General features: G+C 46.0%; 1 protein-coding gene across 1 annotated transcript; it reads right to left on the bottom strand.

Moving 5' to 3' along the window:
- Nucleotides 1-17307: 17307 nt before the first annotated feature.
- Calm1 (calmodulin 1) lies at nt 17308-25124 on the bottom strand. The gene is made up of 6 exons (XM_021178562.3): nt 24917-25124; nt 22204-22234; nt 20870-21013; nt 18897-19003; nt 18385-18520; nt 17308-18220 (listed from the first exon to the last, which is right to left on the bottom strand). Exons 1-6 carry the CDS (start codon nt 24917-24919, stop codon nt 18192-18194), a joined length of 450 nt encoding a protein of 149 aa, XP_021034221.1. The 5' UTR covers nt 24920-25124; the 3' UTR covers nt 17308-18191.
- Nucleotides 25125-27030: the final 1906 nt, after the last annotated feature.

Genomic DNA, 27030 nt, shown 5'->3' with positions numbered 1-27030 from the left:
CAGGGCTACACAGAGAAACCCTGTCTCGAAAAACCAAAAATAAAATAAAATAAAATATGTTTTGAAGCATTTTGCAAGTATAAAACAGAAAGCGCAGACAAACAGAAGTTCCTCTGACTCGGCTCCCTGTAGTTGGAAATTTGCAAATCTGTCCTAACAGAGCATTTAGTTTCCAGAAGCAGAAAATTGAGCTAACAACGTGTTGTTTACGAGCAAATTCCAGGATCTGGAGGTAAAAAGAAAGCAGTGTTCAAGCCCACGGTCTATTTTCCCACTGGAGATGGAGCCTCGGTTTCAGGCTAAAAGCAGCCATTTCTATCCTCAAAGCCCCTCCCCAACTTTGCTTCTCCAGGACAGATGGGGAGTTCACTGAGGAGACCTGGAAACTGTTGAGGCTCCAGATGTCCCTGGAGCATCTGTCATCCATCTTTGGAGCTTGGGCCTCTGGGGGACCCTGCATGTTGCAGGGCGGAAAGGCAGAGGAAACAGAGCTCGGGGCTGGGGGCGTGGAGGGAAATCAGTTCTCGCTCCCTTTTTGCAGCAGTGTTTACCTCCAAGGCTGTGTTTTTCACGGAAATGGAGACCGGCAGAGGAAAAACGCCCTTGTGAAACATTTCCATGAATTTATGTTGTTCATCTGGAGCGTCACAGCACTTCAAAGAGGTCTCTGGGGTTTGACATGGTCAGGGACACAAGACTGGCCTGCTATGCGCTGTTTAAGATCCCCAAGCTACCTGGTAACTGGCCTGCTGGTACATCATGAAGACCAGCAGCCAAGTGGGATAAGGGACACCCTGGGCTAGCAGGGCCTAGGGCAAGTACACAGGCTCACCCCACACACATTCAGACTCATCTTCATCAAGAGAAATAAAAACAGAAAACACAGTGGGTACAGGGCCATGAGACCTTAGGCAAGCCACTGAAAATCTCTCAAGATTCAAGCTCATGTTTGTACAGTAATAAAGCCTTGGACCTTGCTGGATTGTTGTGGGGACTCTGAGAAAATGAGGATCATTTTATTTTCTTTATAAATGAGGCAGGAATAGGTCCTGCCTCATAGGCATGGCTTCCTGGCTGAAATATTCCATGGACTAAGAATAGTGCCAGGTCTGGTGGTTCTCGGGTAGCAGAGCTAGTTAGACCTCTGTGAGCTCAGTGCCAGCTGGATTAGTGAGTTCCAGCCAGTCAGAGATATACATAGTGAGTCTCTATCTCAAAAAAAAAAAAAAGTTATTGAATAAAGCCAGAGGCTGATCAGTGGAATACATGGACCACTGATGAGGTGAGGGGCAGCAAGACCTGGGCAGTTAGAGCAAATATACAAGATAAGATGTCTGGGAAAGAGGGAAGGGCTCAGAAGGTTTAAAAAAACAAATAGTGCAGGTATAGGCTCACAGTACAAGTCAGTTTCCAGGAGTCTGGTTCCAGGATAACCACACACACACATACACACACACACACACACACATACACACACACACACACGCATGCACGAGCGTGTTCAGGCAGATGCTTAAACCCCAGTACTCAACGCTCCTATGGAAAGTGGTTAGTCACACAACATGCATGTGCTTTGAGCCATCTCTAGATGCTTTAATGCAATATAAACACTTTCTAAGTGGCTGTTAGGATTGTTTAGGGAATAACGACAAGAGAATCTGTGTTTGGTTCATGTGCAGTTTGATGCTCCCTGTCCCACCCCCTACCCCCACCCAGTTCCCAGTTGGGTAATGCTGTTCATGTAGAAACTTCAGACCACAGCAGCAGAGGCCATCCCTCTCGGAAGCCCAAGGAACATCTTATTACTAGTCCCTTGCTCTGATTGGGTCTTCTACCTAAGCAATAAAATAGGTCCAGTCCTGTCATCTGCAGCAGCCTCAGAGAAGGAGACACTGGACAGGGTGGGCTGGAATGACAGCTGAGCTCCAGAGACAGGCTCCCAACCTTCCTCACCCCACCCCCACCCCACCCCCACATCTTCTTTCCTTTTAATCTAGCAAAAAGCTTTCACCTCTTTTATTTTTATTTTTATTTTTTTATCTTCCGTGGCATAGAGGATTTAGGTATTTTGCATTCCAAATGTTTCTTCATGCTTTAGTTTAAACCCATAAAATGAATTCTAGGGCTCCGTGTTCTACAGAAAGCCCCAAATCCTGAATCCTCTCGCAGCCCCGCCAAGGTCTCATCAGAATAATGCAGCACCATGGGATTTGTGTGTGAGTGTGGAGTGGGGGAGAGAGGGGAGGGGCAGGAGGGGGGAGAGAGGCAGGGGTGTGTGTGAGAGATATTAAACTCCTAGTCTTTTAAATTTTGGATGGTTTCCATGGAAACTGGCAAGTCTTCTTTGTTCTCTTCAGTTTTCTGGAGACACCTCGGCAGCCGTCCTAGCTTCCTGAGTATGTTTGGGTCAGAGTTCCAAGGTCCAGGCTTGGAGAGGGAACAAGCCTCATCTGGAACTGCTTTTTGGGACTCTGACCCCAAGGGGACATAAGTAAGAGACTGAACAAGCCCCTCATTGGTTCCAGTCCTCTTTCTTCCCACATCTGCCTGTGGACGCTTTCAGTGGCGCTGCAGGGTGGCAGGATGTGTGCTGGAAGCTGAAGAGAACTAGCTGAATACTGCAGGAGGTGTCAGGGCAGGAGTGGAGAACAGGCTGCTCCCACCTACAGTCTACTGCTTTCTGCGATGCCTGTCTTGGATGCTCGGGGCACCACTGCCTGGACCGTCAGAGAGCCTTGTTGGACAGCTCCTCCTGGGAACTGCCTTCGGGGATCGCTCTGGATTTACCTACTATGAATCTTTCTTTTTTTTTTTTTTTGTTTTTGTTTTTGTTTTTGTTTTGTTTTTCGAGACAGGGTTTCTCTGTATAGCCCTGGCTGTCCTGGAGCTCACTTTGTAGACCAGGCTGGCCTCGAACTCAGAAATCCACCTGCCTCTGCCTCCCGAGTGCTGGGATTAAAGGCGTGCGCCACCACGCCCAGCACAGCGATAGAATCTATCATGCAGAGAGAGAGTGTGTGTGTGTGTGTATGCGCGCGCGCCCACACACACATCTGGCTTTCTTTACTCAGCATGATGTTTTCAAGGTTGTGCCTCTTATTAAGTAACATTGTTTCTTGCAGGGTGTGATGGCGCAGGCCTTTGATCCCAGCACTTGGGAGGCAGAGGCAGGTGGATTTCTGAGTTCGAGGCCAGCCTGGTCTACAGAGTGAGTTCCAGGACAGCCAGGGATATCTCGAAAACAAACAAACAAACAAACAAACAAACAACCCCCACCCTCCAAAAAGTAACATTGTTTCTCTTCAGGACTAAATGATGATCCATTGAGAGATGGACTTATTTCCTTCATCTTTAGATCATCAGTGGGCATGTGCGTTGCTTCCACCTTGAGGTCTCCCTTACTCCGTGGTCAGTGAAGCATGAGCATTAGCAGGGAGCCATGGGAACGATGCATACACCAAGGGAGGAAAAACCACCGTCTGGTACACTAAGGTTCCTGTACCTATTTCTTTGGGTTTTTTTTTTGGGGGGGGGTCAATCCAGAGTCCAGACACTGGGGTCCTCACTCTGACACAAGCCTTGTGTACCTGCTGGGAGCCCCTCAATATGGTCATCTTGTGGGGAACCTCACCGTTCAAGCTGGTGTGCTTCTTTTACCTGTAATGCACAGCACTGAAAAACCCTTGCTGGATGAAGGAAGCCACGCAGCAGAAGCCCAGACTGTGATCTTTTATGGCAATAAAATGTTCTTAATAGGTAAATCCACAGCAAAGGACAAATCACGGTGTCCACAAGAGGAGGCGTTAGGGACCAACTTCTTATGAGCACAAGGTTTTCTTCTGACTGATGACAATGTTTGGAACTTGACAGAGATAGTGACTGCTCAGCATGTGATACTAAATGCCACTGAGTCATACATGTCTTTTTCAAGACAGGGGTTTTCTATGGATTCCTGGCTGCCCTGGAACTCCTCTAACTCACAGAGATCCTCTTGCCTCTGCCTCCCAAGTGTTGGGATTAAAGGAGTGTGCTGCTGCCACTAACACCCTGCAAGTCACACATTCTTTAAAGATTTGTTTATTTTTATTTTCTGGGAATTAGTGTCTATGTGTATGTTGCCCATAGAGGCCAGAAGAGGTGAAAGAGCATCAGACATCGTGGAACTGGAGTTACAAATGAGTGTGAGCTGCTGTGTAGGTGCTGGGATCTGAACCTAGGTCCTCTGCAAGAGCAATAAGTGCTCCTAACTGTTGAGTCATCCCACCAGCCCCTTAGTTACACATTCTACTGTGTCCGAGCCCTGTATAAATACAGCCAAAACAATGGGAGAATGTCTTTGGTTCTGGTAGCTTCATCTATCACTTCAAAACAGGATGAACCTGTATGTTTAGTAGCTTAGAACAATCACGACTCATTTATCTCATGACTTTGCAGGTGAGGAATTCATGCCTGGTCAAGCTAGACGTCTGAGTTAGTCTAGAACCCAGCTACTTACACTGTAACAGAATGTGGGAGTCACACACACACACACAAAATCTCAACAGCAACAACATCAACAAAAGGTTTGTAAACACACAACCACCTAAAATTAATTCAAAGTCAAAAGTTTGATGAGGGATATTGAGATGGCTCATTGGGTGAAAATAAATAGATATTTCATATCTTCGTACAACAAATCTGGGGTGCTCCTGGCAGGGCTCTCTCTGGGTGTGTTGCAGGATTCCATTGCAGCCTTACCTCTGAACCACATGGGCAGTTTACATTGTGTGTGCCATCACGCCATGCAACAACAAACCAACACCTCCCAAACTGCCTCAGTTTAGGTTCCTGATTCTTGCATATTATGTATTGCAGTGGGTTTATTTTTTTTTTTTTACTGCACACACAAAATTTTCTGCTCTTATAGAAACATAATGACTTAATTATGAAAAACAAAGACAGACACTATTTTCCTACAACCATTCCTCAGCACACAGCACACTTGGATATCTTTTGATTGGATTGTGTAAAGAGGTTCCATTTTAAAATTTTTAAAAATTGCTGCTTGAGGCATTACAAAGACTGTTAACTGACTCTTGGCTTGGGATTGGGACAAGGTTTCCAACAGCTTCTGAAATGATCCTGTATAGGCATCTTCTATTTTGTACCATGTATTTATATGATGGTAGAGTTTCTCAGCATTGACAAGTCTAAAATCAAATGTTATCCAGTCCTGAGAAACATGAAGATGCTTCCAAAGATAATAGAAAAATATGGCCGGCAATGGTGAATAGTAGTATATACCTTCAATTCCATCCCTTGGGAGGTAGAGACAGGCAGATCTCTAAGTTCTAGGCCAGCCTGGTCTACAAAGTGAGTTCCAGGTTCAGTGGAGTATGCTCTCATTGGTGGGCATCATGTCATATGTCCTCGGATGTTCTTTATCTTGCAGAACTGAAGCTGTAAGGCAAGTCAACAGGATTTCCCTATCACCCTGCCAGTGGTATATATGGAAATGGCACATTCTTCCATCTGTGTCTATAAGTTTATTACTCATGAACTTCATACAAACACTACGAACAAGTAGTATATGAGCTTATTATACAGCATTTGCCTTTTTGACATATTTCATGTAACATAATCAGGACTCTTCCATGACAGATCATGTGACAGGACATCTTTTCTTTCAAAGGTTAAATAACACTCTAGGGTGTATATGCCTACCCGCACCTCCATCCCCAGCCCCAGGTGCATGGATGCCACACATACACCACATCAATGGACACTTGGGTCCATAAAAATAGGGTTTTGACTGCTTTGAATAATATTCCTATGAACATGGTTATGCAAATACCTACAAATACACAGTCAATTCTTTGAGACATCTACTTAGGAAAGGAGTTGCTAGAGAATATTGAAATCCCACTTTCAATATCTGACAAAACAATACACTGTTTCTTACCATTCTGAATTGTTTTGTTGACTTTTTATTTGCACCTGGGTTTTGATCTGTAGACGTCTTTTTAAAAAAAAATATTTATTTTTGAGTACACTGTAGCTATCTTCAGAATGTGTATATCATTACATATTCCGATGTAATGGGGCATCAGATCTCATTACAGATAGTTGTGAACCACCATGTGATTGCTGGGAATTGAACTCAGAACCTCTGAAAGAGCAGTCTGCTCTTAACCACTAAGCCATCTCTCCAGCCCCTGCAGACTTCTTTCATTCAATCTTAAACATCTTGTAGATTTTCATTAGGATTTCTTATTGACCCATTCAGTTGGGTTGAATAATTTTGTTTCTATTAAACAAAAAGCAAAGCTCCTTAAACAGTAGAGTTGTGCCTTCCAGGATTTTGAAATACAGTAATTTAGACCTTTGAACATTGTAAACTTCAAACCTGAGGACAAATCACAAGAATACAATTCCCTCACTGTCATAGTCATTTTTACTGCCATGACAAAACACCATGACTTGGACAACTTACAAAAGAAAGCATTTAATTGGGGCTCACAGCTCCAGAGGGCAGTAGAATCCATGACCAACACGTCAGGGAACATGGCAGCAGGAAAACAGGCATGACTCTGGAACAGTATCTAAGAACTTACCTTTGATTCACAAGCACCAGGCAAAGAGAGAGTGAAAGACAGAGGCAGGCAGGCAGGCAGGCAGGCAGGCAGGGAGGGAGAGAGAGAGAGAGAGAGAGAGAGAGAGAGAGAGAGAGAGAGAGAGAGAGAGAGGTGTTATGGGAAAAAAAAATGAATCTGCCAACTCTCCACGGGACCGGACCATGCATGCTCCTGTTAGCTCCCGCAGCATTTGACTCGCTTGACCCGTGAGCCACTAGTTCCTGTCTGCTATAATCCCCTGTAATTGGAGGTTCCACACTCCAGTATCCAAATAGATCCACCATCCTCATGGTTTGATAACATAATACCTAGTACCCTGGTAGAATCCTAACTCTTTTTTTTTTTTTTTGGTTTTTCGAGACAGGGTTTCTCTGTATAGCCCTGGCTGTCCTGGAACTCACTCTGTAGACCAGGCTGGCCTCTAACTCAGACATCCGCCTGCCTCTGCCTCCCGAGTGCTGGGATTAAAGGCGTGCACCACCACGCCCGGCTGAATCATAACTCTTAAAGCTTAATTAACCAATCAGATTTATGTGTCAATAATATCACAATTTACAAGATGCCAACACAATGATTTCAAAGCCAATTGATAATGATAAAGCTTTATCCCAATTTTTCTAACTTTGTGAAATCATAGCTACTTGTGGTGGCTATGTGTACCCACACGGGTACACATCTGAAGCCATCTTGGCTCTTCTCCTCCTACTCTGCTCCCTCTCCCTGCAACTCTTAGCTCCACCTCCCCTTTCTCTGTCCAATCACAGGCCTCCCACTGCCCTAATGTGATTGCACAGGGAAAATCCTGCAACAGAGACAGACAGAGATAGCTAACTGGAAATGACGTGGGCTTCAGAAATCTCAAAGCCCACCCTTAGTGGGCCCACCTCCTCCAACAAGACCACACCTTCTAATACTTCCCAAATATTTCCATGAAACATATGAGCCTGGGGCCACTCTCACTCAAACTACATTCTACTTTCTGGCCCTGACGGGTTTGTGGCCACAATACAATGCAAAATGAATTTAGTCCAAGTTCAAAACTCCTCATAGTCTTTCAGTCTCAAGACAGTGTAAGAGTCCAAAGTCTCATTTGAGACTCACAACAATCTCTTCACTGTTACCTCCTGTAAAATTAAAAAAAAAAGAAAGAAAGAAAAAAGCAACTTACACACTCCCAGCATGCAATGGTGCTAAATATACATCACCGCAGCAAAAAGGAGGAACAGAGACACAGGGAGGAAATGGTGGGTCAAAGCAAGTCTAAAACGCAGCAAATCATCTAACTCCATGTCTGATATCAAAAAGCTTAGATGGCTCAACCTTCCAGCTTTGCTGACTCTCTCTTGTGGGCTGTTCCCATTCCCTATCTGCAGACATGGCCATGGCTCTAGCAACTCCAACATCTTGAAGTCTCCAATATAATTTAAGCCTCACCTTTACTGATTGATACAATGGCCTCTCTAGACCTCCACGCAGGGGAACACACACACACACACACACACACACACACACACATGGCCTCAATGGCTTTCCTTAACCGTGGAGATAGATTCCACAGCCCCTTTGTATCATCCTTCATGTGTCTGTATCTATCCTTCATGTGTCTGTATCTATCCTTCATGACCCCAAAGCCAGAGCCAAATGGCCAATATTGTTAGCTTAATGCTGCCTGCTTAGGACAGACTCTGCATGATTTTGATTTGTTGATTTTTTTTTAATAAGATTTGCTTTACTTTAGGAGCAGAATAAACCCGGAGCATTTCCTTTCTACAAGTTGAAAGCTTAGCTGGGTGGGGTCTTTCCCAGAGGGCACAACCCCATTATTCAATTTTATGATTCAATTTCATTTCACATCAAGCATTTCTTTAAACATCCCATGTCTTTGAACACAAGTCTTGGCTCCAACCTTACATTCTCTGGTCCCTTTTTCTCTTCAAGTTGACTTTGTGTTTCTTCTTGTTCTGCTTGCTCTTTTTTTTTACTGTAGATCTTCATAAGAGTGATCACTAGTCACCAGGTGGCTCAGTCAATACTAGGCTGCCTTGGAGTCTCCTCTGCCAATGAAATTAGACCAAAACTTTTCAGCCGAGCCTCAAGCAGATTGTTAGGACCAAAAAAACCAGCCAAATTATCACAGAAATAATCTCTATCTCAGTTGTTAATATTGTTTGCCTCTGTCATCCATATTATTCTCAGCACTGCTGTCTGCCAGGCTCTTGCTGTGTATCTAAGTTAGGGTTTCTATTGCTAGAATGAAACTCCATGACCAAAAAGGTTGTTGGAGAGTGTCTTAGTCAGGGTTTCTATTCCTGCACAAAACATCATGACCAAGAAGCAAGTTGGGGAGGAAAGGGTTTATTTAACTTACACTTCCACACTGCTGTTTATCACCAAACGAAATCAGGACTGGAATGCAAGCAGGAAGCAGGTCAGGAAGCAGGAGCTGACCAAACACCAAGGCAACTTTAAAAAAGAAAAAAAAAAAAAAAGATCATTTAATTGGTACTCTTGGTTCCAGAGGGTCATAGAGTCCATGAACATCATGGCAGGTAGCATGGCAGCAGGCAAGCAGACAAGCCTGGCTATGGAGCAGTCACTGAGAACTGATCTTTGATTCAGAAGCAAAAGGTAGAGAGAATACTAAGAATGGCCTGGCCTGCTGAAATATTGAAGTCAGTCTCCAGTGATTGATGCCTCTTCCAACAAGGCTATACCCCCTGATCCTTCCCAAATAGTTCGATCAGACATATGAGCCTATGGGGGTGGGGAGGGGATCTCACCCAAGCTACCACACTGACTCTCTTCCCTTTAATTAGATAGATCTTCCACTAGAAAAGAAACAGATAAGGAAGTACATGATGAATTCTCACATGGTTGCAGGTGCTAGGCTGACTGCAAAGACCCAGAAGTGTTTGGCAAACTGAGCTAAAGTATTTACCTTGTTTGAACAGCTGTGCCCAGACCAAGTTTCTCCTCCCTGCACAGCATCACAGCTCACTATGATTTAGCCAACTCTTGGCTCAGTGCCTACTTCTGGGCTTCCCACAAGGAGTTTGACCTTGAATTGGAATCCGAAGAGCTTGACTATTGAAAGGAATCAGGTGATTTTTTTTTTTTTTTTTAAAGCTGAAGTTTCAAGACTTTGGCAGAGAAGAGAGGCAGTGAGACTCGAGCAGATGGCTTCACTTCCCATGATGCTAGAGAAGTTTGGGATTCATCCAGCCACACTAGAGAATCACTTCAGGCTTGGACTAATTCTCAAGAATTAGTCAATGTCTGGTAGAACCACAGGAGTTAGCAAAGAGAATGAGCAGGAAGAGGCTGGTCTCTGCCCAGGGGTGGGACATCTGAGTGAATGTTCACAGAGGAAGGAGAAGCCTAAACCCCAGCCTCTTCCTGGTTTAGGTGACTCTGTCAGCCTCTGATAGTAGCAAACCCTCACATGCCCCAAATGCTGCAGATATTACAGATGGACCCACTGAGAAAATGAGCCGGATGTTCCCAGGTCTCCCCTAGTGCTGGAGGCTCAGCAACTCTCTCCATCAGCTTGGCAGGGTATGTACCAGAATACTAAACTCTGGACACTTTCGCTATTATACCCCAAGAAACCAGATTAAACCAGAGCAGCTGTCGAACTGCCTCGTTCTTTCTATGGTGATTCACTCACAGTGTGTGGATGAGAGGATTTTCACACATCTTCCACGGGCGAGCTGTTGTGCCAGAAAATTCTACCATCTCGTTTACTCTCGTGGCCACCTTGAGAGGAAAATGTGTTCCCACTTCTCAGATGGACACACTAGAGCACAGAAACAGCACTTGCCAAAGTTTATATCTGTGGAGAAAGCAGGCCACAAATACAGACCTGTTTGTCTGCATGTGTGTGTGTGTGTGTAATTGTAATACTAAAGACTATTATACTTAATTCTTTTTTAAAACTGCATGAAGATTTTGTGATGGCCATGGTGTTAATTGTTAACTTGATAGGATCTAGAAGCACATGGGAAATGGATGTCTGGGCATTCCAGTTGGGAATTGGCTTATGTTAAGTTGAAAGGCCACTATGGGTGGCACCAAACCCTAGGCTGGGACTTTGGACTGTGTAGATAGAGAAAGGGCATTGAGCACTAGCATATACTCACAGCTCTCTGTTTCTAACTGTGAATGCCCTATGTTTCAAGTTCCTAATCCCTTGGTACCCTCACCATGAAGGACTGTAGCCTTAAACTGTGAGCCAAAATAAATCCTTTCTCCCTTAAGTTGCTTCTGTCAAGATATTTTATCATAGCAGCAAGGAAAGAAACTAAGGCATCCCCCAATATGTAAACTATATCTCTGAATCTATATGGCCAAAAAAGATTCTGGAAGGAAATACAAAGTAATCATGACTGTTTATAAGGTAGTGGGTGATTTGACATAGTTGGAAGGTAAGGTCTATTGTAGCCTGAGCTGGCCTCAAACTTGATATGAAGCCAGGGATAGCCTTGCACTCCTAAGTCTCTGTTTCTACCTCCCAACAGCTATGATTACCAGAGTGTGCTATCATACCCAGCTGATGTTACAAGTTTTACACAATAGAATTTCTTCTGGACTCGGAAGAATGCTTTCAGAAAATAAGGAAGGATAACCTAGGGTTAAGTTCCTTGTCATTGGAAACAATCCAAAAAGTTTGAACACCATCAGACACAGACATTTGTTGTGTTGGCAGGAGATTTGACTTAATAAGTACCTTTAGCTACAATGTCATTTGTGTGAATGGATGTGGCATGGCTCACATCTGAAAGTCAGAGAACAACTTTCAGAGGTCAAACCTCTCTGCCATGATTTCCAGAGGCCAAACTCGGGTTGCCTGGTTCTACGTGGCAGAATCCTTTACCAGAGCTACTTCACCAGGCTCTTTCGTGTGTGTGTGTGTGTGTGTGTGTGTGTGTGTGTGAGTGTAAGTAGGGTCCTTCACAGACCATGGAGGGCCCTTGAGATTACTGACTTGACTAAGCTCGTTGGCCATCAAGCTCTAGGAATCTACCTGTCTCTGCCTTTCTTGGCTGTGGTTATTGCATTGCTGTATCCAGCTTTATACATGGGTGTCAGAAATCCAAACTCAACTCAGGCCCTCATACTTGGAATAAGTCATCTCTCTAACAGTACCTTTTATAATGTTCTTGGTTCACTTCAATTTTTTTTTTTTCTTTTTGATTTTTCAAGACAGGGTTTCGCTGTTTAGCCCCGGTTGTCCTGGAACTCATGCCATAGACCAGGCTGGCCTTGAACTCACAGAAATCTGCCTGCCTGTGCCTCCTGAGTACACCCGCCACTGTATTTTATTTTTCATTATGTGTATATGGGGGTGTGTGAAGAGACACTCAAGCACATGACATGGTTCTGGCAGGCCTCGCCCTCCTCCCCAGTTCCCTCTACCTGGATAAAAGCCTGTTGGCTTATCTATTCCTGCAGCTGACCCCCAAGCTCTATTCCTTGTTTGACCACTTCCTCCTTCTGAGGCTGACTGCCAAGGTTTAGCCATCAACCCCCACCCTTTGGCTCACCTAAGTAACATGCCCAGTTAAAATTAAACACCTCATCCCAATGCAGGTTTCCCCCTTCTCCTTTAGTAACCGCCACTTGCCCTGTGCCTCGGTAATCTCCTCTCTACCCAAAGGCAGTTCTTTGTCTGTTCCCTGCCTCTCTCCCTTGTTTCCTTCCCCTTCTTCCTTGATTTCTATCTCCTATCCTTGTCTCTTATTCCCTACCCTTTGCCTCTCTGGGGCAAATACATCTCCTTTGTGCTGAGAACTTGGTCTTGGGCATCCTGAGCAGAGACTTTTCCTTTCAGTGGGTATGTGCCTCCATCTGCAGACACACTGGGTCCCCACAGCTGTGCTGATGTGGGTGCTGAGAACCAAACTCAGGTCCTTTGCAAGAGCAATGTGTGTTCTTAACAGGTATTTCTCCTGCAGTCACACTGGTCATTGTTTTGTGTTCCAACAGGGTCCCACTGTAGCCCAGGCTGTCTTCAAACTAATTATATGTGTGGTCTGCAACTCCTGAGCTTCCTGCCTCTGCCTTCTGTGTTCGTCCATTGCTGACACGTGCCACCCTGTCACAATACAGTGTGGATCCTTTACAGGGCCTCCTCATACAAGTTAAGCATGTGCTCCACCATGCTATATATTTCCCCCATTTCCTTTTAATAATAATAATAAATCTGACTTATTATAAAATGAGTAACTACAGAGAAATATTGCAGCTTAATGAGTATACTAAAACTTATAAAGGGAAAGAATATTAGTTTAAAGTCAAACTCTGCATGTTTCTACAAAACCCAGACAGATTACATTCTAATAAAATCCTTGAGAACTCATGGGGGCCGGGGGAGGGGCTGTGAGATGGCTAAGCTGATAAAGGTGCTTGCTGGGGAAGCTTGGCAAAGTTTCCATCCCTGGAGCTCACACAGAGAAAGAGAAAACCAACCCCACAAGTTGTCCTCTGACCTCTACTTGTATGCACTGTATGTAGCATGTGCATCTACACACACACACACACAATCATGCATATGCACGTGCATATACAAACACACAGATATAAATAAAACTGTTAAGGGTCATCTCTTTGGTCCTTGTAAGCCTGGTGATAAAATGTTAAGATGCTGAAATACTCTGGGAAAGAGTCGATTCACACTCAGCCCAAAGGCTGCTGACACATACAGTGAGCCATGCTTATGAGGGGAACTGGCCTCCTCCCACCTGCAGCCCCAAGTTCAGATTGTCAAGACTGGGAAACTGGCCAAGCCAGCCTCTAGCCGACTATGCCGTCAGTTTTGGGGTGTGGCTCTGCCGCATGAGCTGGCTCTCCGCACTCCGCCAGGCAGTGAGTGGCGGGCAGTCAGAGGAAAGCAGGAACTATGAAAAGCTTTGTTTTCTCCTCTTCTAAGACATCCTCAGTCACTGGGTGCCCAAGACAGTTCCCTTCAGATTGGTCATGTGCATGTGCTTGGGTTTTTTTGTTTCCCTGCTAGAGCCACTGACAAACCAAACGCAGGGTCAGTTGGACCCAGCCTCTTACAGGCTCAGTGGTGTTTCCTGTTCTGTTCTTGGGAGAATGGAAGTCACCTCTCCACTTTCCTGACCTTTCATAGTCCTAACGGTAAGCTTACCCTCCATTCTACCCACCCAGATGGAGCTGCTGAGAATGCTGAAGTCCCATTGTCATTTCAAAGGACACAGCAACTCCTATGGGACTTATTCTTTAGGCTTCAATTTCGATTGATTTAGACACCAAGCAATGATGCCAAACCAGCTTTGGGCAGAATCCCCGAGAGCCACAGGCACAGGTTCTGGTCCAATCTTATTTTCAGGCCAAGACGGTAGGGAACCTGCCCAACGCTACCCAGGGACAAATCTGAGCACAGCCCTAACCACATCCCAGGTGGACCTCTGCTGTAGTCCCAGTTTGTGTGCTCGAGAGGGGCTCTACGGATACAGCTTTCTTCTAGCCAAGCAGGGTCTCGTTCTGATCCCCTACACCCTTCCCCGCTTCTAGTCCTCCCTGCATTCTGCAAGAATAGGAAAGTTAACTAGGGGAAGAGGGAGTTTGGATAAAATCTCTCTGAAGGTACAGTAAGTACAGGAACAAGGTTCTGGGGCAGCACTGTGTCACTGTGGATGTTCTTGAATTTCTAATCCTCCCACCTCTACCTCTCCAACGTTCAGTGTCGAGATCACACTTGTGCGTCATCACATCCAGCTTAGGATGTCTGGTGCCAAGTGTAAAACCTAGGCTTCGTGTATGGTGAACAAGAACTCTACCAGCTGAACTACACCTCCATCCTGCCACCTAAAATGTCCATTTCTTTAGTTTCTTTTTATGTTTGTTCTGAGTTTCCATATGCAGCCTTAGCTGACTTGGAACTCCAGTAAGCCCAACCGGCCTTAAACTCAAGAGATCCATTTGTCTCTGCTTTACCACAGCCAGCTTAAAAGTACATTTCTCAAAGTCCAGGTGGTATTGGAGTTTGGGTAACCCCCAAACTACTTAATGCTAGAATAGACTCCATAGGCCCTCTGTTGCCCCTGCTATCTCCAGCTCCACACTCTCACCTGCTAGATAGGCCCTGGGGATTCTACTTGGGGGCAGGAAGGTTTATCTTGTATACCGCAAAGGGAACTGGAAGCTATAAGAGCTAAAAACCTACACAGTTCACAGTTAAGAGATGAAAGGCTGCAGAAATGTTTATTGAATACAGTGCCAGGTTTATAAATAAAACTTATTTACAATTTCCATAGAGTTGGTCCCCCGTCAGAGAGGTGGTTAAATCTCCAAAAGTTTATCTCAAGATTTACACAACGCCCAAGTACAACTCCTTGTCAAACAGCCACAGTGAAGGGTGACTTCCGCAACAGAAGGACTACCGCCATCCTTGCTATAGTGTTTTAACGAACATCGTAGATATAGGGGAAGAGCACACATCCCTCATTTCTTACTCAAAGGGATAGATAGCAAATAATCTGTCTTCTACCGGACAACTTCAAGGGGTATTGAAAAAAATTAAGTAGGTGACCGCCAGCTGAGTGGGTCAGTTGGGACACATCAGTGTAACTCTGGTCGCTGCCAAAGAGAAATACACATAGGACACACGATAAATCATTCAAATGATTAAGATAACTGAACTAAGAGTTGACTTGACCAAATTTACAGTCTTCATTCAAGAAGAAGTTCCCAGGATGCTGAAGGGCGAATGATAGATGCTATTCCTCTTGTGTGACAGTAACACTAGGCCTACCGGGCAGCCATTCCTTACAATATGGTTACAAGCTGGACATGCACTTACAAAGAGAATATAAAAATATGTACAATAGCTCATCTTCAATGTGTTTAAGTTGCTCAAAGACACCAATTAAAGTGTGCAAAAATTTGTCAAAAAATCAGAAAAAGCCTTCCCTGGCAACAGTACACTAAAGCCCGTCTGAACTATCAAGATGTTTGCCTTGTTCAACAGCTCCCCCCAACAGACAGAAAACACACTATGTAGAGGTGTGCCAAGGGCTCAGCAGTGTCTTAGGGCAAGTCTCAGGCTAAAGCAGGATGCCAGTTAACTAGTCAGTCACTTTATATATATATATTTATATAAATATATGTATATATTTATAGAGTAGTTATAAGTGAGGGACAGTTTACAGGAAAGTGCTATCTGACCTCAGGGGTACTGCCTTGACACCCCACTCTACCTCACAAACTCAAACTGCCAACACCAAGCCCTGGGCTGCCTGTGCCCCAGGATGCCAGAAGGCTCAAGGGGGGGGGGGGGGCTCTGCCTCCTTACAGTTCCAAACCCCAGCTTCACATTCCCCGGGGGTTAGGGTTTCTGGTTCTCATGCAGGAATCCTAGTTACACAAGAATCCTGCTTTGGAGGTAACCTTTTAGGACAGGCTATGGGGCTGTTAAAGCATCATCTACCCAGCTTCTACAGACTTGGTAAAAGATAGGAGGCAATTTTTTAAAAAGTCACCTCCAAACCCCTTTGAAATTACCAAGAGGTTACAGACAAGCCTGAGACTGGGTCATAGACTGGGTGATTTAATCCTCTTACAAGACATATCCACTGCCATTCACTTCTTCACACCTGGAACACCCACCCACCCCAGTCCTCTCTACCAGGAGGGAATACCTAACGATTCAGATACCAAAGTCAAAGTCATCAGCCTGTGCCAACCACCCAGTCCAAGGATGAACAGAAGTGCTCAGGCAATGTCTTCCTCTCTACTGCTCGGACCCATCCCTCTGGCAGAAAAAAAAAAAAAAAAAAATCTAAGGAGCTACAAATCGCCAGAAAGACAGGGAGCAGGAAGAGGGAGCAACCAGGGATCTAGAGGTTTGCCCCGTGTGCACCACGTGGTTGCCAAGGGCTTCTCATTGCCTTGCTAGAAGCCTGCCAGTTCCGACACCCCCGAACTTGGAAGCCAAAGCTCCTTGCTAGTTAGATACAACCAGTTAACACCCTGAAAAATGTATAAGGCCCTTGTTTTTTAAATGCAACACACTTCTAAGGGGGGCTTTTTAAGTAGACCAGTGCCTTGGAAGGGACCAGTACCAGCAGGTCTACGATTTGGTTACAGGTTTGTAATTAGACAGGGAATTCATTCTGGGATATTGTTTCGTTTCTTTGCTCTCAAGCTAGAGTGTTATGCATTAACTGTACTTAACGGGGAGAAAAAGCAGTTAACTTAAATAATAATAAAGTATAGAGGCTAAAGTATAACCATAAATTACAAACTGAATCAAAGGTAGTGTCTTTGTTTGGCCTGCTTCTGTCATACACAGTGAATATAGGAATATAGACACACTAAATCATGTCTCCTGCACAGATGGCCTCATGTAGTTACAATAGGTCAGCAGCCGCACAGCCAAGACATCCTAACTGTATGCTGGAGAGGCCTTCCCTCACCAGGGCTCTAGTCTGAACATCAACTGACTGTGATCTGTGCATGTGCACATGACACAGAAAATAACAAGACTTACGTGGTCATAGATGGCAAAGAACTCCGAGTCTGTCTGGTTTCAGGAGTTGTGGCTAGAGAACCTGGTGGGAAATCCAGCTTGCACTGGATGTTGGGTGTCTCTGTGTATGCTGACCTCCCCTCCAGCGGCCTTGGTCTTGTCCCCCTTCCAATCTCAGCTTTACAAAGCATTTAACACCACTTTTAAGTTAATGGTCTTTTTATTGGAAAAAAAAAATAAAAGACTAGCATTTACAACTTGGAATGGACGTAAATTATCATTTCCTGAACAGCAATGTTGATGGTGTGCTCAAGTCCACAGACACAGCCTACTCTGCTGGCTCCGAGTCATGGTTCACCAGGTTCTAAAACACAGTCCAAAGGTGCTCCCTTAGGAAACATTCCTTAATAAAATGTGTGGGATTTGGTGACAGCCTTGCTGTTCAGTCACTCCAATGCAATGCGCACAGCAATGAACCATCACACTCGGGCTCGCCACCAGGGTGTCACTGTCACCATGGGACTGGGGCACTTGATGAGGACTGTCCTACTTCTGGGGCTGTGTCTCAGAGTTTAGCCTTCACCCATTCTCTGCACATCAATCATCCTGAGGTAAACCAATTTTAAATGTTTGCTTGCAGTAAACTGGCTGCTGACAATTTATCTGAACAGATTGAACTAGAAGCCATCTGAGATTTTGAATTTGTTTTTTCCATTTTTCAGTTTTAATACAAATGCCTGACTGTGCTCAATCATCAAGCTGCATGCATGAGAAACTGGCCAGCCCAAACAGTGTATTAATCATTAGCAAATGGAACTTTAAGGAGTCCACTAAGTGCTTCCTTATAAGGTAGTACGAGTATTTATACTGTAAAACTGATGTAGGGCTTGACTTTAGGGGCAGGACCACCGACCAATACATGCAGACTTTGTGTGTGGACAGAAGGTGCTTCTGACATTCAGCTTCGCTAGATACAAACAGAGTGAAGAAATGAACTTTTTCTTTTTTTTTCTTTTTTTGTAAGAGGTAAGTAAAAGATTTCAATTTGATTCTTCTAGAGGGGGAAAGTAGTTGAAAGTAGGTCTTCATTTTGCAGTCATCATCTGTACGAATTCTGAAAAGACAAATAACCATAACATTTCAGTATCTTCAAAAGCAGCTGTGGCCAACACACCTACTGTGTACAGCACAGCGGTGACCATCCACAGCAGGCGCTGACCTGATGCAACAGACCCGAGGGCTACTGAAAACCAGGCTGAAGCTACACTTAGCCTTTACCTTCATAGTTGACTTGTCCGTCTCCATCAATATCTGCTTCTCTGATCATTTCATCTACTTCTTCATCTGTTAGCTTCTCTCCTAAGTTTGTCATGACGTGGCGCAGTTCTGCTGCACTGATGTAACCGTTTCCATCCTGTGAACAAGCAATGACGTCACAAGGCACTGGGGTGGCGGTTTTAAGAGAACAATCTCTCTGAGTGAACTCACTCTTCTTCCTCCCAGAGTTATGCCAACTCTGCACAGCAGCCCTCCCCATCCCCATCCCCACCAGTTATCAAACACAGAATGCAGACGGGTTTCAAAAGCACACAGACACCAAACAGAACAAAGATGGGGTCAGTCAATTCAGTGTTTCTCTCTGCTGGACCTCACCTCAGCCAGGCCAATACTGTCACTTACAGGAGTCAGACACTCAGGCCAACTCTAACCAGCCAACAGGTACAACTTTCAGCAGTGCCAGCACAGGGCACCATGATATGTGCCTCTCCAAGGCAAGTGTGCAAGATTACCTTGTCAAAGACTCGGAATGCCTCGCGGATCTCTTCTTCGCTATCTGTGTCTTTCATTTTTCTAGCCATCATAGTCAAGAACTCTGGGAAGTCAATGGTGCCATTCCCTTTAATTAAAAGAGAAACAGTTCATGCTGGGTAAGTATCACGCTGACACTCCTGTGCAGCGATAATCTTAAGAGCCATGGTATGGAATGTCCCGGCATCTGCAGGGATTCAAGTGCTAACCAGAATGATAAACTACTGTTTTTCTTAGGTTAACCTTCTTTAGCCAAAATGCTCCAACATCTCCCAGAGCAACAACATCATGTGACTCCACTGCTAGGCGGTGCCCAGAGCACCTACAGGTGCAAAGGAAGCTGCACCTGAACTCTCAACTATGAAAACTGAGGCAGGGCAAAGAAAAAGGAAGTGTGCAACTGCCTGTCCAGGGAGACTCCTCAGGCCTGACTAATAATGCCCTAGTGATGTACAAAATGTTTTAGGGGAAAAAGATGAGAGAAGAAAACACCTTGCTACCCCCTGGCCAGTCTCCCTAGGCCTGTCCAGGTGCACTCCCAGCCCTAGTCCTTTCTAGCCACGTCCCTACCCAGCAGGGCCTTTTTCGGTACTGAGGATTGAACCAGGGCTCTTATACGCTGAGCACTCACTCACCCTTGCTCCTAAACCCCCAACGAAGGGGGAAAAAGCTCAGAAACCATTTTCAGTTTAGGATCATTAATGTTCAAGAAACTGTCAGAGGAATCCACTCAAAAGCCAATATTCTCAGTGACTCCTCTAAAGCTAAGGGATAAATATTCCCAAAGACAAATCCCAGATTAACACTAGCTTCAAATCAATGAAAATAAAATTAGGGAAAAAACAAAAAACCAAAAAACCAGTAGTTATTTACAATTCATTTTCACCAGAACATTTAAAACAAGTAACTGCCAAGGCTGGTGTGTATGGATGGCTTCATGCCCTCGGTTCAATCCCCACAGTGACATACCAATATAAGCGAACACACCATCAAAGACTCTCTATTCATGTAAGGCAAAATAAAACTAAGTGTTATCTATAAGCATGAGAAGATAGCCTTTGGTATCAAAACAAGGCTTTATTCAACCTCTCCCACTGTTCCATATGATATGATAGTCAAATACACGCTCCCTACTGAGCCTGGCCTCCCAGGATTTACATACAACAGGAAAGGCCCAGCCCATGCTGCCGTACAGAGGATCAACTCAGAAGCAGCGCCGAGAAGCAGAACCTTTAGAAGTCTTTCAGTGTGCACACAAAACCCAAGTCCATCACGACACTTAATGGCTCCTCTCATAGCAACTGTCTAGAAAGCACACCTTAGATTCATATTGTACCTTCTTAGCTCCTTTAACACTTATCATTCCTACGTATATGTGACTTTTCAATTAGGGGAGAGGGTGCCTCCAAACACTGACAAATAGGAGCAGTAAGTTTGTAATCTAGAGGAGGAACAGTCAATGGTCATGGGGAAGCTGCTGGCTTTGCTGGCCCAGAGCCTTGCACAGCTTTCCTTCTCAGATTCCACAAATTCCTTATAGTCTTCAGACTCTGCTAAAGTTGAGGGGTGCGCCCTCCACCCAATGCCCTCGGGCTCTTCCTCCTTTGAGAAACAACAGCTCCTTTAAGGAGCAGGTTCTCCGGCAACTTGTTTTTACTTCCCACACAGGATTTGGTGCAGCCTCAGCAGGCAGCTGATAAAAGACTGGGCTGTAGCTCTCAGTAAGCAGAAAAGAACAATAGTGATCCAATCCAGGAAATGCTCTAGACTAGGCAGCCAGCAGGGCGACCTGACAGGCAGGCCTACAGTCTTCTATTCTAATGTCAGGAGGCCAAGGCAACCAGAGAAAGTGACTCTGCACACAGCTTTGCTCTAGGGACCTTAGAAACATTCTGTAATGAGTCTGAACTTGAACTACACAACCCTGGTGCTCACTCAGTTCTAAAGCCCTTACCATCAGCATCCACTTCGTTGATCATATCCTGCAGCTCGGCTTCTGTTGGGTTCTGACCCAGTGACCGCATGACGGTCCCCAGTTCCTTGGTTGTGATGGTGCCGTCACCATCTTTATCGAATAGGGAGAAAGCTTCCTTGAATTCTGAAAAGAGAAGTTGACTCTTTAGAATCAATGTTTTTACCCAACACTGTTGTGACACACACCTCACTGGGGCTTGCCACAACAAGCTGTCTGAGTTGCCAGGACCCACCTGGCCTCAACCTACTGAAATAACGATCACAATCGACCTGTTGGTCTGGCTAACACACAGTAGCCCAGAAAACAAACACTAGTGACCAGGCTCAATAAAGTCACAATATCCTACTTTTTGAGAAAACTAGCTTGAACATACTTAAATGGGTCACTAAGTGTAATCCGAGACTGCCGATTTACCAGGTACAATAAAGTCCCTTCAACAGAGTCCCTTCCTGCTGCACTTTTATAGCCACAGTGAGCTTGTTTCATAGCAACGTGGTTACTAGACACATGCACTCCCAGGCAGTCACCACACTCTTTCTCTGTCACACTCAGGACATTTTTTCAGAAGTCCTAAACAGAAACATTTTTATTGATTAATTTTATGTATAGTGCTTGCCTGCATCCCCTGTATATGTGTCTTTATGTATACCACATTCGTTCCTGCTGTCTGCAGAGGGTAGAGGGCAGCATTGGACCCCTTGGAACTAGTTCTAAGCCACTGCAAATTTCCATATGGGTCCTGGGACCCTAACCTGAGTCCTCTGCAAAGAGCAGCTAGTGTCCTTGCCCAATGAGCGTCCTTAATACATTAAGGTGGGAACATTAAAAGGGTAAAGTTGCTGGGCATGGTGGCACTCTGGAGGCAAACTACAGATCTAAGTTCAAATCTGGCCTGGTCTACATAGCAAGTCCCAGAATAACCGGAGCTACAGTATAAGACATCCATCTCAAAACAAAACCCAAGTTGATGTCTCACTTTCCAATTATTACAACTCTAATGTTTACCTTTCCATGTGTTTTAGAGTTTTCCTGGTAGATTACTAAAAGATTTATGGCCTAAGAACTATGAAGTCTATTTCAGAGTAGCAGCTTCGGTGGATCTCATTCTACAGCACAGCTATGCACACCCGAGTGTGACAGGCATAGCAGAGCCCATTCCATGTCATCCCTAAAATACCTGACCTCACTGTTGCTGCTTAAGAATTCTTAGAAAACCACACAGATTGTAGATGGGAGGGACAAGAGAGGAGACACAAGGCCAAAGCAGAGCCTAGTCCCAGTTTCCTGGGGCCTCTCCAGAGTCTTCAACTTACCAGCAATCTGCTCTTCAGTCAGCTGATCAGCCTACGCAGAGAAAGAAAAGATCATAATTTAATCTAGACAAATTTGGTTGATAATAACCTAGCTTTCCTAATTATACTTTAAAATTGTGGGGCTTTTTTTCCTAATCAGTATTTTAAAAAGTGTGCTGAAATCATTAGTACTGGCATTTAGTGGCAGTTACTACAATAAAGGAAAACTGTTCAAGCTAGCTTAACAATAAAGGGTGACAAAGAAGTGACAGCCTCTGCTGGCTTCATTTCTGTGGCCTGCGGCTTGCTTGGCTTGCTTGGCTTGCTTGGCTTGCTTGGCCTGCGGCTTGCGCTAAGCACTGCAAAGAAACCAGTCAGTCGTAATGTGGGAAATGGCGCCTCTAGTGGTGAAAGTACCCTCAGCAGCAGCTGCAGCAGCAGGCAGAGAAGGAAGAGCGCCATCTACTGCGCCATAAACACTGCGGTTGCTGATTTCATCCGAGAGACCCAGCCCAATGCCGCGGACAAGGCAGCCAGGACCAGGATCCTGTCCAGGGGCAGGCTTTTTAGTGCACCTTGCGCATAGCTTTGGGCCCTCCAAAATCTCCACACTGGCGTTACATAATGGTATTGGGTTGGATTAACAGGCTTTTATGCCCATTTTATGAGAAACAATTAAGTAGAAAAATATACAGTAATGGGTTACCAACCCAGGTTTCATTTCAGTATAATAAATGCTTTCCAATCATTTAAATTAGGCAGTTATTTGCTAAAAGCCTACCATTTACAATGGCTAATGCCTTTCAGTCAAATTATCCTATGATTCTAAAGCTAGAAAAAGATTGAATCCTAGGACTGTTACAAAACTGCAAAAATAAAGCACACAGAAACCACCACAATTATGAGGCGATACGTTACCCCTTTCCTCGTGTACAGGAGTAACTATTATCATTTCCTGGTATTAATCCTGCCCACCTTAAGATTGACAGGGACGCTGCTTTAATGCCAACACTCAGTATTTCCATGTTCTAGGTACTAAATGGCCACAAAGGTGGTTTTCATTTGCATTAATATTTATTTAGTTTCTGCACCTCTGAACCTGTGCCTCTAGCCAGGAGAATATATGCTTTAATAAAGCCAGTTATAAAATAAACCCCAAGAGAAATCCGGTGGCACTGGAGCTCATTTCTTTTCTGTGGCAACTCGCCTTAATTATCGATTTGGGAGAGAAAGAACTTCTACTTTTTAAATTCTAAGTGGGTCTTCCCTTCTATCCATTACTGGAAGCTACTTTTAAGGCAAATGGAGACACGATTTATGTAATGCTCGCCATGTCAGTCTTGCACGACAGGAAGCACTGTCACACCTCGTAGGAGAAACCAGCTCACCAAGGAGAGGAGTTCCACCTCCTCGGGAAAATTCTCTGACTAGAGGCCTGTCAAGTGCCTTCGGGACAACGACTCCCCCACCTCAACCCCAAGTCATTCTGGCCTTGGGTCAAAGGAGTTCCAGAACCTGCCGAGAAAGACCTAGCCGCCTTGCCAGGGCAGGAGGTGCTGCTGGTGATGTCAGCTCTGCCTGGCGAGGGAGAAGGGGGCTACGGCACACACGCACACGGCCAACCACATATTCGCATCTGGCAATCCAGAGGCGGCAGAGAAAGCGGAAACGTACGGATGGGCATCTCCCTGCTGCCCAGGGAGCAGCGAGGGACAAGGGGCATGCCGGGCGTGGGGCCGCACTAGGGTGAAGACCCAAAAGGGCCCCAGGACCTTGGTGCTGCCTATCTCCAGCACCTCCCACCGCTCCTGCTCCCCCAGGCACTGAGCCTGCCGCCGCCTCCTCCCCAGCAGAAACTTTGCGTCTCTAATGGAAACCGAGGAGCGCGCCAACTCTCTCCTCCCCCGCCCTGCCGCCCCAATTAGCGCGAGCCGAGCACCTCCCGCGGGAAGGGGCCTCCCCGCGGACACGAGCGATCGCGCCCGTCTCACGCGGCACCGGGAAGGGGACCGGGGTCGCACGGCCCAGCCACGCGCGCGGCCACCCTTCGGGGCCCCGCCCGGGCGCAGGGCGGCCGCTTCCGCCCTCTCCGCCCCCCAGCCTTCGCCTTCCTGCCCCCAACCCCACCCTTCCCCGGCTCCTTCCTTCCCAGCTCACGCCCGCGCCGCGCCCCCCGGGAGGAAGGAGGGGACCGCAGGCGAGGGAGGACGCCCGACTGGGTTGGTCAGGGGGTCTGAAGGTGGCTGAGGACACCCGGAGTCCGCGGTCCAAGCCCTGTACGTCTCCCGGCTCGCCGCGACCCATTCATTCTCCGCGGTCGGGGACTGACTACCGGGACGTCGCGGCCTGCCCCGCCCGGCTCCCCCGCCCCGCTGGCCCCGGCCGAGGCGCTGCGCTGCAGGCAGCCCGGGTGCGGCGCGTTGGATGCAGTGGGTGCGGGGCTGGCGGAGGGGGTGGATGCGGAAGGCCCCGGTGCAGCTGTGGCAGCGGCTCCAGCCGCTGTAGAGTCCAGCCCCAGAGGCGCCCAAAACTCAGGGGAGGTTCCCTGGCAGCCAAAGCGGAGATGCACACCCGAAAATACAGCCCCTTTCACTGCAGCTGCTGCGTAACACCTGGCAAAATGGGTTGGGGGGTAACCTCAACCAGGAAAAGGGGGAGACCCCAAGACTCAACTACAAATCTGTTCAGAAAGCTCGGGCAGCTGCTACCTCTGCCACTGCCGATCCCAACCTACCATGGTGCGAGCGAAGGAAGGAAGAACGGAGCAGGCGAGGGTGGCTGCACCAGCGCAGGGGCTGTGACCGCCGAGTTGCCTCCGCTGCTGCTGCTAACGCGCTACCTGCGTTGTGCGCTGAGCCTCAGCCGCCGCCCGACTTCGAGTAACGGCACCACGGACACGAGACTCCCAGCACCACTGCCGTAGCGCGAGCCTGTGTGCCGCGATATATATACGGTGAGCGGTATCCCTCCGCCGCGGCAGTACCGCCTCGCGCAGGGCGGCGCTGCGGCAGCCGGACCTCAGCGCAAGGCTCCGCCCCCCAGGCGCGCCCGGCGCGGCGGGCCTATTACGCGGGCAGGGGGCACCTGGGGAGTCGGAGACCTGAGCAAGGGTGCTGGTCTGTTGCTGCAAGAGTCCTCTAGAGCTGGAAAGCCTGCGTAGCGAGATCTGGGGGGCCGTCCCGGGCTTCCAGGCGCGTGTCCGTCACTCAGCCCCACTTCACCTGTGTGTCCCCCTCCCACCACTCCTGGGGGCTTCGAGGTTGCAGAGCCACCAAGCCTGGGTCCCCCACAGGGGAGGACTTGCAGGAGATCTAGGGGCTGAGGACAGCCGCGGGGGAGGGGGAATCAACCTTAGCTGCAGAGGCGAAAGGACTGTGTTGAAGACACAGTGGTTGGCCTTGGGGAAGAAATTGGTCAGATAATGTTACTTTTCTCATTTTGGAGAAGTGTCCGAGGCACAGTTAGAAGCTCAGTTGCTAAGTCTGTGTGGTGTTGACACACTCAACCAGTCTAGTTTTCGTGTTTTTACATACCTACTAAAATTTTAAAGATGCTTGAAGAGTTGTCCCTTGCTAGGTTTGTTCCTTATTTCCTGTGGCAAATTCTATTAGGCCTGCTTCTAAAATTAACGTAGTGAGCGGCTTATGTCGCCCTCAGAGCCCATGCTTTTGAGTTTTTCCTAATTGTCCTGGTCCTGAAAATTCATAAATTGATATTTACAAAGAAGGGGAAAGATACACGGGATCACTCTGATTACAGCTGGAACTTGCACAGCCAATTGATTCTAGTAGGGCGCTCCACTATCTTAATTACAATCTTAATTATAGTCCTTAAATAATGTTTTAACCTTCAAATTTACTATTCTTCATTCTTCTGTAAACTAGGGTGGGGGTGGGGACAGGGACGACCAAAAATTGTTTCAGGTCTTAGTTTGGAGTCTGGAACTTAAAGAAGAAGAGGAAAATCTTAACAAAATGCTGCAGTTTCGTTTCTTGCCAAGACAAAGCGCAGAATCTGATCTTTTGTTTGCAAGGCCAGGACAAGCTGCAGGTTGTTTCTTCTTTCAGAAATTGTGGCAAAATGTGTGATTAGCATGCTCCTCTCCGGAAAGACTAGCTATCTTTCTTTCCTGGCTTTGTCAAAGTTTGCAGATAGGTGTTTTAAAAGATTCAAAAATGTCCCTGAACATTGCAAACATCAGAGGACTTCTTAGGATCACCTCAGACAGAATGTCAGCAACTGTGGGACTGCGCTTCAATTTGTTCTTTCTAGAATGCTACAGAAAGGGTTAACCTGCTGTTTAAGGAGAAGCTGTAGCAGGCAAGCCCCCACCCCCCAAGGGTACTGCTGACCCTCTTGCAAATGGTTTAAAAACCATTCACAGCCAGACACATAATATCCCTATGTTCACAGAAAAGAGACTAATACAAATTCAGTTTAAAGCATAGTCAATAATCCAGTGAATTACAGGTCTACATAGCCAAGCTCATTATAACTAATGATTACTAAAGAAATTTGGATATTTTTTTTCTGTCAGACTTCCTAAGGAAGTTAGCTAAATGCATTTTAACATTTGGTATGCAGTGACAAGGGAGAAATGATGTCCTAAAAATGAAAATATGTTTAATTATTGGGGTCCTTTTGTTTCTGGTAGTCTTCCATCCCTTATAGTTATTTTGCTTACATAGCTACAATCTATGGTTTTGCAAAACCTGTCAAATACTTTCCTGTGTCATTTAACGATTTCACCGAATAAAGTGCTTTGAAACCTTTTCATGACTTTACTTGCTAAGTGCAATTCACCTTAGAATTATCTTAATCCTCATAGAACAATTTTCTGTTTGTTTA

This window comes from Mus caroli, unplaced genomic scaffold (genome assembly GCF_978045245.1).
Source record: "Mus caroli unplaced genomic scaffold, Mus_caroli_1 scaffold_14, whole genome shotgun sequence".
In the NCBI taxonomy this organism is placed as follows: Eukaryota; Metazoa; Chordata; class Mammalia; order Rodentia; family Muridae; genus Mus; species Mus caroli.
This window is presented reverse-complemented; position numbering and strand designations above follow the sequence as displayed.